This window comes from Trichomycterus rosablanca, chromosome 25 (genome assembly GCF_030014385.1).
Source record: "Trichomycterus rosablanca isolate fTriRos1 chromosome 25, fTriRos1.hap1, whole genome shotgun sequence".
Classification (NCBI taxonomy): domain Eukaryota; kingdom Metazoa; phylum Chordata; class Actinopteri; order Siluriformes; family Trichomycteridae; genus Trichomycterus; species Trichomycterus rosablanca.
The window spans coordinates 2,059,017-2,073,679 of NC_086012.1; the positions used below are offsets into that span (position 1 = coordinate 2,059,017).

General features: G+C 38.2%; 2 protein-coding genes across 2 annotated transcripts; one reads left to right on the forward strand and one right to left on the reverse strand.

Annotated features, from left to right (window-relative positions):
- The first annotated feature begins 2,649 nt into the window (after positions 1-2,649).
- riok1 (RIO kinase 1 (yeast)) lies at positions 2,650-7,094 on the forward strand. The gene is made up of 16 exons (XM_062987634.1): positions 2,650-2,746; positions 2,853-2,940; positions 3,099-3,168; positions 3,251-3,293; positions 3,857-3,949; positions 4,044-4,156; positions 4,233-4,313; positions 4,410-4,496; positions 4,593-4,730; positions 4,833-4,936; positions 5,302-5,408; positions 5,803-5,868; positions 6,050-6,163; positions 6,263-6,316; positions 6,442-6,585; positions 6,885-7,094. The coding sequence occupies exons 2-16, from the start codon at positions 2,886-2,888 to the stop codon at positions 6,993-6,995; spliced, it is 1,380 nt and encodes a 459-aa protein (XP_062843704.1). The 5' UTR covers positions 2,650-2,746; positions 2,853-2,885; the 3' UTR covers positions 6,996-7,094.
- A 1,273-nt stretch (positions 7,095-8,367) lies between these two features.
- Positions 8,368-11,905, reverse strand: nebl (nebulette). Its single transcript, XM_062987635.1, has 7 exons — positions 11,833-11,905; positions 11,625-11,719; positions 11,081-11,165; positions 9,876-9,983; positions 9,417-9,594; positions 8,857-8,975; positions 8,368-8,776 (listed from the first exon to the last, which is right to left on the reverse strand). The coding sequence occupies exons 1-7, from the start codon at positions 11,899-11,901 to the stop codon at positions 8,600-8,602; spliced, it is 831 nt and encodes a 276-aa protein (XP_062843705.1). The 5' UTR covers positions 11,902-11,905; the 3' UTR covers positions 8,368-8,599.
- Between the last annotated feature and the right edge of the window lie 2,758 nt (positions 11,906-14,663).

The following is a 14,663-nucleotide window of genomic DNA, read 5'->3' on the forward strand; positions in this document are numbered from 1 at the left end:
CTTTGCAGTATATATTGGTGATATAATCATATATTTTATGTATAATTTGTTACATAGCCGATTAAGAAACAAAAACAGACTGTAATTGTACTTTCCAAAAGTTAAATGAATATCTTTTGACTTGCACAATGCACATACTGTATCTTCCACTATTTGTCCAAGCCCACTGACGAGCGAGTATCTGGGCTGTGTCCCAAAACAGTACCCCATTCCCTACTCCCTACAAAGTGCATTCTATATCAAGGGTATTCTGCACACACTGGTGCAATTATTTGAACACAACTACGTCGTATACTTTGGTAGATTTATAGAAAATAACAAGCATTCTTCATTAACCTTAAGGGTGTCTCTGAAAGTACTGCACTATCTAGTGGACATGGAGTGATTTTGGACAGAAGACCACAGTTTCGTAACAGCTTGTGTAAGGAGTGATTTGCATGTGCTTACTGCCACCTGTCGTGCAAAGAATCATTTCATTCAGATGGATAACAAATACAACACAGATTGTCAGGAGGAAAGTAAGACTCAATAAATTTTGCTATTTATTTTATTACATGTTTTTAATACAGTGTAGGCTATAATTTTTCAGAATATTTTAGTTTAGAATTGGCAGTGTTATAAAAATGTACTTTTCCTCTGTTCTTAACTGCCAAATAGTAAAAAATTGCAAGATAAAACAAACAAAAAAAGCAATAATAAATATTCAAGTTTTTACAATGTTGTGCTAAAAAACGAACTGAAACCTTGTTGTTTTTGTATGGCTACTATATACCGTTGCATACATTGAACAGACAGTTACATTAATTATGTTTAACCAATTTTATAGCTTTTAACTCACCTAAATTAAAACAAAAACTGTGCAACAGCTGAAATTTGTTTTACTACCTCCTGCTAAAAGCCCTAGTAGGCTATATGAACTGGAAATGTATTTGTTGTAATACTAATGTTATTACTGCATTATTAACCAAATGTGAGAGATTTTATTTAAATTATTCCATGATATTTAAATTTATATTTATTTTAAAAAGTGGCATGTGTTTTCTGTAATGTTGAGACTGAAATTATGACTCATTTATTTGTCATTGTATTTATACTTAAGTATGTTGGTAAAGGAAACTTTAAGATAATTATTGGAACACCTTACATTATATTTAAATTAGCATTGATAAATAAATATACGATTTGATTTTTTTATGATACTTGTTTGTTCATTATAGAAAAAGATAGGCTACATTAATAACTGCAAATAATCAACGATTACCCATTTTAAATAAATGTCAAACTTAAAATATTCACATAAACATTGAGTCCTTTTTTTCTCTTTTTCTGTCTATGTTACTCTTAGAGTTTTTGTGGATTTGTGGTTTATGTAAATTGCTTTCTATGTTGTTAATAAATAAATGAACCAATGCATATACAAATAAATAAATAAATAAACAATCTTGGTCGAGAGCAGTGTCATTTTCGTCTCGCGTTCTTCTGTGAAGTGAGCCTTCTCGGCATCCGTACCCACGTTGTACTAAGTGAGTGTGAGTCAGGGAGTCACGAGTAGATTTAACTTCGTTTCTGTTTTTGTTTTGAATTTCGTATTTCCAAAGTTTTATAAATTGTATAATATAATTAAATATTGAATAAGAAGAAGACGTGTGTCAGGATGTCTCAGATCGTAAAGGGTCAGTTTGATGACGCAGAGGAAACAAGCAGGTAAAAAAAAACAAGCTACGCTCACTGCTAACAGTGTTAAGATTTAACTAAAGAATTACAAATAGATATAAGCGGATATAATAGTGCACTAGAAAGGGTGCCTAAGTCTGTTTTGTACGCTGTTTAGAGCACATATGTAAGACATAATGAGGTATTTGGAAACTACCCTGAAAGAATGGTTGATTTGTAAAAACGTTAAGAAACAAACCTTGACAGGCAGCTACATTGGGGATCATTATATAGATTAAACTGGTGTTGTTGGGCACTTGGTATCTGTTTCATGGCCTTTTTTTTTTTTTGTTAGGTTTACTGCGTGGATACTACGTCTGACGTATTTGTTTTAGTATAAACATGGCTGATTTGACAGCTTCTAATGTTCATGGAACAGTGGTTTATGTGCTGTGGTCAGAAAAAAAACCCAAACTGTCATCTCATGCTAATAAGAACTTTGTCTTGTTGAATTATTTCTATTACTTTTTATAGGATTGTAACATCATGTTTTACACACTTTGTTTACATTAATGACAGAAACGGTAGTTACTCATAACACAAGATCAGTTCACAAGTTTAATACCAAACACAGTCATGGACAATATTGTATGTCCAATTCACCTCACTTGCACGTCTTTGGACTGTGGGAGGAACCCGGAGCTCCCGGGGGAAACCCACACAGACACGAGGGGAATATGGAAACTCCAAGCTGAATGGACCCGGACTGCCCCACCTGGGGCATACAGAAAGAGCATTTATATTTAAAGTAAGTGAATAGATCGATCTTTTTGAACACAAAATTCTTGGGATGTTTTCCAGTGGCTTGGAATCCAGCCATGTTACGGAGAAGCCTCCAGTGCTGGTGACTTTAGAGCCATTATCTCTCAAATCTGGCAAGCAAGAAGATAATGAGGAGGAGGAAAAATATGATGATGATGAGGAGGAGGAGGAGGAGGAGGATGATGATGATGATGATTGGGACTGGAATGAGACAAGTGGTGGAAACTTTACTAAACGCTTTACTGCACTGCGGACTGGAAACAATCAGCAGGTTTTCTTACTTTAAAAACAGAAGCTTAAAAAAAAAAGATAAACGATTCTTAGATGATGAATATTAAGTATCTAACAATGTTACTGTTTGTTTGTTCTGTTTCCAGGCAAATCGGCAGAACACGCAAAAATCAGATAAGATGTCCACCCCATCAGACAAGGTTCTGAGGAAGTTTGAACACAAAATAAACCTGGGTACGTTTACCCTTTTACCTGGCCTAATGCCACACCGGTTCGCACACAGAAAGTGTCGTGTGTTATTGTTGTAAACAATTTATTGGAAGCTCTACGCAGACAATAATTTGCTGATCACGTCACCTAATATCGATTTTCTGTTTGCTTGACCCCCCCAGATAAGCTGAATTATGCTGACTCAGTCATTAACAAAGTCACTGTGATGCAAAGACAGCGAGAAGCAGACACGTCAGTATGATTATGTCCTATTCTGAATTTGTTGGGTTTTTTAGTCTCCTGGACTGAACTGAAATATCTTTTTCTGTTGCAGGTATCGAGTGAAAGATAAGTCAGATCGAGCTACAGTGGAACAGGTACGTGTCCTCTAGTATGTAGCTGTTCTGTGTTGAAATCATTGGGGCAAATTAAAAGTGTACTAAATTCTTAGCATACTCCAAATCTAGTCAGTCTGCCAGAATGTGTCTGCTGTCTGAAGTGTGTTTCTTTACATTTACACTTACATAACAAACCACTGGTCAACATTAAATTCTATAGAAATATCTGTAGACAAAACTGGAACGTTGATACAATGTGAACAAAGAAATCTGTCATAGGACTGAATGGGACCACCAAGACCAGGCACTCAACAGTCACAACTGGCAGTGTCTGAGGGAGGTCCTTGCTGCTGCACAGTCATAGGAACAGAGAAAGTAGCGTGATGCTCAGTACATGCTGAGACTCTTTGTAAGAATCCACCGCTGGCCAGTGTGAAGATGCAGTCTATTTAGCTTTAAAGAGCGACCAGTTTTAAACTGTGCAGACACTTTCATCCAAATCCATCAAGTAACTATCAAAGTTCTGGTATGTGGTGGCAAGGGGTCTTGTCAAAAAGGGCTCTTCCTGAACATATTTAAAGATATATTGCTAACCATTTCAGGTACTGGATCCTAGGACTCGCATGATTCTCTTCAAAATGCTCAGCAGAGGCGTCATTTCAGAGATCAACGGCTGCATCAGCACAGGCAAAGAGGTAGTACATACGATACAAATGTTCTTTAATCCACATCCCATGTATAGAAGTTTTCTCCTAACTACATTTGTGTTCTTTCACTGTATTTCTTCAGGCCAACGTCTACCACGCAACCACGGCCAGTGGAGAAAGCAGAGCAATTAAGATCTACAAGACCTCCATTCTGCTGTTCAAGGACAGAGATAAATACGTCAGTGGAGAGTTTAGGTGAGGCTTGATGGCCTGTACAGGATTTATAGTTGATGCAGCATATCGTACTGATTACTGATTAATTGCTTTACAGGTTTCGGCATGGCTACTGTAAAGGAAACCCAAGGAAAATGGTTCGAACCTGGGCTGAGAAGGAGATGAGGAATCTGATCAGGTTTGTTAACATACTGCGCACTGTACTATATACACCTACTTTGTGTATATCCAATCCAATGGCCCTTTATTTTATTGTGAATCTTTCTGCTTTAAGACTGCAGACAGCGGGGATTCCCAGTCCAGAACCCATCATGCTCCGGAGTCATGTCTTAGTCATGGGTTTTGTCGGGAAAGATGAAATGTACGTACGCTGTCACACAGTTAAACATTATTTATATTTTGTTAGAACATGAAAGATTAGACTGCTTATGTGCCTGTGTGTGTGTTTTTATCTCAGGCCTGCTCCTTTACTAAAGAATGCTGCACTGTCTGAATCCAAAGCACGTGAGCTTTACCTGCAGGTCATCCAGAACATGAGGCTGATGTACCAGGAGGCTCGACTCGTCCATGCCGATCTCAGTGAATTTAACATGCTGTGAGTCCTGATGTAATGTTCATGCATGGCCAAACAATATATTTGGGGGGAAAGTGATATGATTGGGTTGGTAATTATGCCGATTTGTGTTTTGGTTTGCAGGTACCATGAAGGAGATGCTTACATCATTGACGTTTCTCAGTCTGTGGAGCATGACCATCCTCATGCACTGGAGTTTCTTCGGAAAGACTGCAGCAACGTAAATGGTGTGTGGACTGGGATTTGGCATAGAAATGTACAGTGCTGTGAGAAAGAAATCGGCCTTTTTTCTATTTATCCTGTTTGTCATACTGAATGAATTTTGATCATCAAAACCTGGGCAGATTAAACAAGACATTAAATTACTATTAAAGGAAATCATTGGCACATAGTTAGAAGCATAGAGTTTCCTTTATGTAATTGATTTTTACCTGTTAGCAATAGCAGTCGGTGTGGCCGAAACACTATAACTATTATGCAAATTGTTTGGTCATAGAGTCCATGTATAATTGCAGTATTTACATTTCAGCATTCAATGTTAATGATCACTTAATTTTGTATTGATTACTTATTATACTTTTGTTTTCTTTAGACTTCTTTTGGAAACATAATGTAGCAGTGATGACAGTTCGGGAGCTGTTCGAGTTTATTACAGATCCATCCATCACAAGTGACAACATAAACCAGTACCTGGAAAAGGTCTGTGGGTATTTTTTAAACAATAACTGATGTGTCTTTGTAAAGCATGTATAATATTAGCTGCCAATTTAGTGTAATATAGAATTTATATATAAAAATAAATATTAAGATGTGTAATATATCCACAGTTAGGTAAATGGGTTTTTATGTTTTGCTATGAATTATTTAAACGTGTAAGTTCTGGGATAAAAGACTCTTAAGTAATTAAGTGTATTTTTAAATGTAAACACAGTCAGGTAAAAACATCACATTGATGTAACGTGTGTTACTTATTGTGGCCTCAATAACATATTATTGTTTAAATTACTTAATTAAACCAAACTCGTGATTTTAATTTAAACATCAACATCTGGTCACTCTGTTCATATACTGTAACGTATTTGTGTAACTGCAGGCGATGGAGATTGCCTCATCAAGGACTGTGGAGGAGAGATCCAACCAAGACAAAGTGGATGATGAGGTGAATATTAAATAATTTAGATTTATATTCCCACGGACCAGTCAGGTTTTCTTTTCACCTGTTTTTAAATAGTCACCTCTTTTGCACTTCCACAGCAATGTGAACCCTTTTTGTATATTAAAGAGCGATCTTGGTCTATTAGTGGTAAACGTAACTACTTTATTTTTGTTGTCTGTTCCAGGTTTTTAAAAAAGCTTACATTCCCCGTACTCTTAACGAAGTAAGTCATTATGAACGAGACGTGGACTCCATGGTAAAGGAGCAGGAATCATCAACAAACTTGCAAAATGACAGCGTGAGTAACACGTCCTTTGTTGCCGTGTGTGTTGGTTACAGTGGTAACTTTTTCTCTCTCTTTTTCTTTAATTTATTTATGTATTTGATTAACTTACAGATTCTATACCAGACAGTAACAGGCATGAAAAAGGATCTTTCCGGAGTGCAAACGGTATGATTTAAATAAATAATCTCAATCTTGCTCTAACTGATTGCCCAGCCAGGTTGTTTTGAATTTCACAGTTAACATATGTAGGTTATTACTAGGCTGTCCACTAAATGTTCATTGTATTTTAGGTTCCTGCTTTACTGGAGGGCGGTGCTGAGGATGAAAGCTCCAGCAGTGATGAAAATGATGATGATGACGACGACGATGAGGATTCTGAAGAACAGGACACACAAGAACACAACCAGGACAAAACACAACCGCTGGATAAAAAGGTAAGACTGTTTTCTAACCTGTGATTGATTATTCTCTGTTGTTTATGGGGCACTGGCACTGCCAACATGACCTGGCACTATATATCCACCATTTTCCCATGTGTCAATCAGTAAAAGACAGTAGTAGCTCAGGGGTTAAGGTCCTGGATACATGTCTTTCCATGACTCTGCTCTAGTCTAGTTTAAACTTAATCTCCTTTTTCCAAGCCTGTCCAGCACAAGCAGTGCTAAACTCATTAATATAAACATCTCTCAGATCATTTTCTATTTTATTAACTTTATACTTTCTTATTCTTCAGGAAAGAAAAAAGCTGGTTAAAGAAGCTCAGAGAGAGAAACGGAAAAACAAAGTACCCAAGCATATGAAGAAACGCAAGGAGAAAGTTGCCAAAATGAAAAAAGGAAAATGAGACAAACATTCAGAGAAACTGACTAAATGATGCAATATATGGAAAATGTGTTGCTGTGCCTTTCAAACCATTTAAACATCTTTATTATAACAGCCCAAACTAGTAAACAGTTTATTTTTCATAAAAATCCATTTATACTAAAGTCAGTAAATGTTTTTACCTAGTTTGGATAAAAACATCAGCTGCATGCTATAACTATGTGTAAACATTTTTGGCAAAACTCCAACAGCTTCTATTTTATTTGCAATTTATTCAGATTTGATTCCTGTTAGCAAGCTCAAAAGACATAATCTGTGACTTGGAAGGTTGGTGGCTGGCACAAGCACGTATTTTTTTGACTGACAGTCCCAGTGAAGAACGCTTGGCTTTTGTGTTTCTGATCCACAAGGTCGTTCACCGGGACTGACAAGTTCAGAGCCTCCACCTCTACTGACATTGATGAGGATGAGTATAGAGACAGGTGTGTATCAGTGGTTAAGGGACAGGACAACTGATGTAAGGGTTGAGTGTTCAACTCCCATGACAAGATCTTTTTAGTATAGAAACGTTTTAATGTAATGTGTGCATGAAGATTTGCAAATACATGCTGCAAAGACACATTCTTAAAAGCAGCACAGTTGATTACAACAAAAGGTTGTTTACAGAGGCATGAACTAATTTCTTTTAATAATTTGCTACATAAAATTATGGCTTGAAATAAATCAGGATGTTATAAACAGCAGACAGTGGTTTGTTTTTGTTACTTAAATCTATACTGAATATAGGATATGATATAAGGGACACAACTCTTTGCTATGTGCAGCTTATACAGCTAGCTATGAAAAATGTTAAATGCAGTAAATTAATGGCATGCACCCTGTGATTTGCTATTCATGTTTAAAATAGTGTGTTCCCACAATATTTATTAGTTTTATTTTGCTTTTTTCTTGGCTGTTTCTTGTGTGTGCTAGACATGAGCAAATAAATGAAGTACATGCAAATCCGATGCTTTAGCAGCAGATGGCACAGGAAACAAGTATAGTAAAGTTATTAAAAACTGTAAATTTGTATATCTGTATATTTTAGCAAGCTGGGTTTAGTTGTACATTCACCCCAGAAACATCAGTTTGCATATGAGTTGCAATTGACTTGAATTACCATGCTAGAAATGCTAACTGGCTGATGACACTATATGAATGTCTATTCAAAACAAACTTTCAGAGCCTAAAGTGTTACTTGAATAAATGTCAGACAGTGCAGCTGATTTTGAAAGTTATTCTACTGTATAAGAAAAATAAACTAATTGGCATCACAATTTTTAAAAAATAATTGTCGTAAATAGCTTCTAATGTACCGTAGAAATATCTGCTACCATCTGCTGCGAAAATATGGAATTACATGTCCTTTAGAATTCTCGATTTTGCACCAAAATGGTTGATTTCGATTTCGATTAGCATGAATTTGTGTACTAGTCTGGAATCACAGCAAACCAAATGCTTTAAGTGTTTTCAGACGCAGAATATGAAAATGAGACATATATAAAGATTCTGACTGTACTACCAAAATAAATCTGTTAACAATAAATGTAGAACGGCAAAACGTTGGTCAATGCTGGTTAATTCAGTTTAGCGGATGCCTTCCACATAGTTGGCGGGCAGCATCCCGGAACGACCCGTCCTCTGTACCGTCCCAAACATCCAACCTTCATCAATGGGCTGCACATTGTGGATCAGATCACCATCACGGAATGACACCTCATCACAGTCCTGAGCCGTGTAATCATACAGAGCTCTGTACACCCTCTGAGGAAAGCAAAGAGGACACCAATGTAACAGGTCATCCCGAAAACCTAATGTAATGTTCAGTTAAGAGGACGGCTCACCATCATTGGGGAATGAGACTGCAAATGCATGGATCTGAGGGAGTGCATGCTAGTCTGATGCATGTAGCTGTGTCCCTGGTTATAACCACGGGTGTAATATGCTCCAGGAAGCACAGGAGCTAAACAGAGGAACACATAACTTAATACATTTAAAAAAATTAAGAAATACATTTACTGTAATGCAACAACAAAACAGGATCGAATCAACATACTAATCAATACTCCTTTAGCTTAACCACTGAGTCAACAATGACCTCAAGACTCCCAAATGAGGAAACCCCAAGAGAATGGCAGACCAAATGCTCAAACCAAATCCTAATCCATAGCGGGGTGGCACACTCCTTTCCTCAATAATGTACATATTAGCACCACTAAAAGTAGCAAATCTACCTATTGGCATATTCTTGGGAGGTGGGAGAAAACCCATATGAAACTAAGGAAAGTCAAGTTATTATTTTGGAATCAATTTCCATGTTGTGCATATATACAAATATGGGATGAAACCATGTAGTTCATGCTTTTATACTTTAATCTGATCAGCTATGCCCATTTGGACTTACCCACGATGACTCCTGGTCTCCGATCCATCTCCACTGAGTACTGATTCACACCTCTGTGGGCAACACAGCTCCCCATGGTCTGAAGGTCGGGTCTCGCCTGTGCCTGTACCAGATACGTTCCTCTAATGCCCTGAGTGATACCATGCAAGCCTGGCATCTCAAAATCCTTATAATTGGCCTTCAAGAAATAGGAGAATACACACACTTGTTTTATTTATACTCAAGAAAGAACCAGAAGTAAAAATAAAGATTGTTTTAGGAATTGTGTCTCTTTAGTTGTTACAGGAGGTTAAGGTGTCGGATTCCAAAAGGAAATACCACTAATTTTCACATCTACATTGAGAGAGATTCTGCTCTCTAAGTCAGTGCTGGCAAGCTAAGCTAACTCATCCTTGGGCCTCCTTAAAATGACAAGAGGGCAAGAGAACTGTATGGATAACATTAATACTCAAGTCTCACATTACTAATATGATCCTGGGTTCTCTTCAGTCTTTGCACCTCTGGTGTGTCGATGAGAAATCTGAGACCACGGCCCTTACTCTCCTCAAAATCCTTTCTGTACTTCACCTGCAGGTACAGACAGAATCACGTTGTTTTAAGACTTTACCATAGAACATGGGTAGTACACAGTTTACATTACACTTACCTGGATGGGGAAATGTATGGAAATACATTTAATTCTGGTCAAAATATGGTGTTGTGGCAAATAAAACAATGATGCATCCTTCACTATATGAAAGCAAGTGGACAATTGTATGTTTCATGTACACCAAGAGAATGGCACAGGCCTGAATGCCTGATCTTTACAGTGATAACTAATAACTGTTATGCTATGCAGGAGAATTTAGTGGGATAGTATGGGTGCAAACACAGATCAAGACAGGTATTATTATTAAACACTTAATCAATAATGAAACATCCATCCACAGTAATACTTTAAGTAAGATTTTGGACCAACATGTTATGCAGCACTCCCCAATTTCATCATCAAAACACCAACTGAGAAAATAATTTTTAAAAATTCTGTACCTTGTGGGGTCAATAAACAACTCAGTACTTCAGTATACTTGCTAGTTCCTGGCATGGCTATGAAGTGCATGTTGAAAGGCCGGGACAGCAGGAACCTGGCAGCGTGTTCTTAGTTGCCAGGTGGAGAATCAAAGGGGATGCGTGAACACACCACTGAGCCGACAGCTGCCCTGCTTTCCCCCATACTGACCACAGTGCATCACACCCAGATAAACACAGGACAAACAAAGCAAACGTTTCCTTTTCTTTCCTGATCTGCCAGGTTTGATTATTGTTTTATAGCTGTGTTTACCACAAGAAATTCTCACTATCAAGGACCATGCATTAAGCCAGCTCCAGAATTATTGGCATCCTTCGTCAAGATAAAAAAGGTCATGAAAATTTGTCTTTATTGGTAATTAGCTTTATATTTTATTGACAATTTATTTATTTTGATTTATTTAGCAATCCCTGCATTTACCAACACAAGAGCACTGACTTTTCTCCTACAATGCTTGATCAGATTAAGGATACCAAAACAAGGAATCTGAGCATAGACACTCCAGGACCGTCTCTCTTTTTTACCAAGGGTGGCAGTAATTTTGGGACTGACCACGTATGGCAAATTGCAGTTTCTGGCTGAAATTAGTGTGTACCTGACTCTGCAGTTCACTTTGCTGCCTCAGTCGCAGGTTCTCTGGTGTGTCTGCCACAATCGTGAATGTTTGCTTTGGGTAGTGCCTTCACAGAAGAAGAAAAGCTGGTTAAAGATCTTTAAAGTTGAAACACATGCTGACACAACTGACACCTCATTGGTAGAACTAAACATGCATAAATGATGAATGTATATAAAGATGGGTGATAAAGTAATCCTAATATAAAATGTTTAAGCAACTTGTCTCTAAAAAGATCTTTCATTAGTTGATGATGATGTTGAAGAACGCAGTCCAACACACTGGTCCAAAATCTCCCCAAGGATTTTCAACTGGCTTTGGATCTGGTGATAACTAAGGCCACGTCATATGTTTTTAATGCTGAAATTTAGTAACTCTTCTCCTGTGAATCAGTGAAGCTGGAGCTGGACAGTTAGACTGAAACTACAGCATATTTTGCCAAAAGTATTTCGTAACCTAACTATGAGCTTGTTGACCCTGACTAACACAAGTGGTGGACATGAAATATGAAAATAAAAGAACATACGAGTTGCAGTAGGGCTTCTTCTCGTATCCCTTGTAGTTGTTCATGTTGAGGGTCATTTTGCACACCTCACAGTGGAAGCAGCCCTTATGCCAGTACTAAAATATACACAAATACACAGAGATGACCTTCAGCCAATACAACACACAATGTCTGAACCAAGCTGGATTAATTAAGGGTGATTATGAGCGTTAATAAAGAAAGCACTTACCTTATCCAGACAGGTGACTTTCTCTGTTGCATACACGATTTTCCCGCAGCGTGCGCAGTGGGGGTTCATTATTAAAGTGCGAGCTCAGGTGTGCATCAATTTTTGGTAGTGAAAAATTTCTGCAAAATTCAGATCAGACCGAATCCGTGCAACAGTGGAGATACAACTGTGCTGAAATCTGTGTGGGAACGAAAACAAGTGAGATGAGAGAGAGAGGAAGGGTGGGGTGCTGCGTTAAAGGAGGTGTCAGGGATTTTCAAAAAAGTATGGCTATTTTATTTATTTATTAGTGAACAGGCAGGGTGGCACGGTGGCTCAGTGGGTAGCACTGTCGCTTCACAGCAAGAAGGTCCTGGGTTCGATTCCCAAGGTGGAGCGCTCCAGGTCCTTTCTGTGTGGAGTTTGCATGCTCGCCCCGTGTCTGCGTGGGTTTCCTCTGGGAGCTCCGGTTACCTCCCACAGTCCAAAGACTTGTTTGACGCTGAACTAGTGAACTGATGAACCTTGTGTAGCGAATAACTACCTCTCCTGTTATAAATGTAACCAAAATGTGTAAAACATGACGTTAAATTCCTAATAAATAAATAAGTGAACAGTCAGAGAAAAAACCCGGTGCCATCTTTTGTGATTGTAATTAATAGGTAAATTGTACATGCCAACCCTAGATTTCCACGTCTTTTACTTACTGGACTAGTGATCAGAAGATTGATGGTTCTACCACAAATTAACCTGCCACTGTTGGTCCCCTGAGCAAGGCTTTTAACCTTTTAACCCTCAATCGCTTGCATTGTATTCAGTAACAAGTCTAAGTTGCTTTGTTTAAGTGTCTGCTAAAATACTATAAGTGTAAACATTTCAAATCCCTTCCACATTCAGGTAAACCTGGATTATGCAAAGATTTTATTCGAAATGTCTGGGACATGTTTATAAATGCAGGGTTTCTGTGTGTGTGTGTGTGTGTGTGTGTGTGTGTGTGTGTGTGTGTGTGTGTGTGTGTGTGTGTGTGTGTGTGTGTGTGTGTGTGTGTGTAAAAACAGCAGAATAAATGGATGATCTACTGTATATGAAACCACAGGTTTCTACTCCTAATCTGCAGGCAATGCTTATAAACTGTTGGTAACCTAGGCACACACAATATTTTGTTTTCCATCCTCGGCTACGTTATTTATGTTCACACCTACAGGTGCACATAGTGTGTAGTACTGTACTTGGTTATTGCTTCACCAGCAGAACTGCAGGACACAAGCGTCTACAACCGCTTTATCCTGGTCAGTAGGCTTGGGTGCCACCTGAAATCACTGGGTGCATAGCAAGGAACACTCCCTGGACAAGGTGTCCATCTATTGCAGGGCTCAGGCCTTATTTGTGGGGCACTCTGTTGTCCTCCACCTCCCAAAAACATGAAGAAGGGGAATTGGCTTCTTAAAATATCCTCTAGCTGTTTATTTACAAATAAATTTGTTTTAATTAGTCAGAAGAGTTACAGAAATAATTAAAAGATTTGTATGATATGTAGACTTTTGCCCTAATTGTTAGTCTGACGGGACTAGAATTGGTCCAGTGATGTAAAGGTAAATGCGCAAAAAGACTCATTACTTAGAAAGAAACTTAGTTTGAATTGTATAAACCAATAAAATGTTCCTTAAGGTGGCTCTTAAAATTTAGGATGGCCTTCAGAATGGCTGTGCTCCAAATTGCACATTACAGTACTAAAAAGTATATCTAAATAGAGCACTTGGATGGTGCAGTGGTCAAACACTATTAAGACACTATTAGGATGTAGTATGGGATGCAATCACTGGACACTGGAATGGAAATCCCTTAGAAGCAGTGCCCACATGATAAAATCATTTTAATATGCTACTTAAGTGTGCAGTCGGTTTAGCAAGTAATAACAATTATTTTATTTAATTTTGTGTATGTATGGTTTGTGTAAATCCTGTTCATTTAGATTATTCTCCAGGCCACTCGAGGGGGAGGACGGAGGTCCCTGCTGAGTCTGGTTCCTCTCAAGGTTTCTTCCAGTAATTTTAAGGGAGTTTTTCCTCGCCACTGTCGCCCTCGGCTTGCTCAACAGGGTTTTTCGGTCTGTTGGTCCTGAATCCTGTAGTTCAAAGTTGCTTTGAGACCATGTCCACTGTAAAAAGCGCTATACAGATAAATTTGACTTGACTTGAATAAGACATAAGATGTAAAAATGCAAACGTTATACGAGTAGTGTAACTACAAGCCAAACAGGAAATATATAGCAAACACTGATATTTATGGAATAAAACTGATATATAAAGTAAATGAAGGTACGTTGTATGTAAACATTGTGCTGATGCAATAAAAAGTAAAACAGTGCATCAAAACACCCGCAAAAGAACCGAATCAAATGGTAAGTCGATTCTTGGAAACGTTCACTTTCAGGATTTAAAAAACTGATTTCTTGCCTACCGCATACGTGCAGTAGTACACGGCAATGACGTGAACCGTAAGATCAAGAAGCTACAGCAGAAGCTGCGGAGGGCTGCGGGACTGATGCGCTGCGTCTCCATCCTCCATCCAGCGGATGCGTCCCAAAGAGCAGAGAGGATGGCGGAGGATGCGGAGCTTCACCTCAGTTCTACCTGCACAATGATTTTCTCAGTTTGATGCGTTGATGAACGGCTGCGGTGTTCAGGCTGAGTGTGAACGGAACCAGTGCGTTCTTCGACAAAATATATTTCTGGGATTAAAACGCGATTTATTTTGTATTATATTTAATAATGAAATGAAGGGGATTAATTCTCAGCATTTTGGGAAGGTGAGGTTGGTACACTCAGGATTATCTCCGCGGTGAGGTGCTT

Bases quoted from the DNA above. Each gene is read 5' to 3' on its own strand.
- riok1 (XM_062987634.1), top strand. From the start codon at position 2,886: ATGTCCACCCCATCAGACAAGGTTCTGAGGAAGTTTGAACACAAAATA. The intron at 5,409-5,802 runs GTCTGTGGGTAT...GTGTAACTGCAG, and splicing joins TAAACCAGTACCTGGAAAAG to GCGATGGAGATTGCCTCATC. The intron at 6,586-6,884 runs GTAAGACTGTTT...CTTATTCTTCAG, and splicing joins CACAACCGCTGGATAAAAAG to GAAAGAAAAAAGCTGGTTAA.
- nebl (XM_062987635.1), bottom strand. From the start codon at position 11,901: ATGAACCCCCACTGCGCACGCTGCGGGAAAATCGTGTATGCAACAGAG. The intron at 8,976-9,416 runs GTAAGTCCAAAT...TCCTCTGTTTAG, and splicing joins GAGACCAGGAGTCATCGTGG to CTCCTGTGCTTCCTGGAGCA. The intron at 8,777-8,856 runs GTGAGCCGTCCT...TGCTTTCCTCAG, and splicing joins AGTCTCATTCCCCAATGATG to AGGGTGTACAGAGCTCTGTA.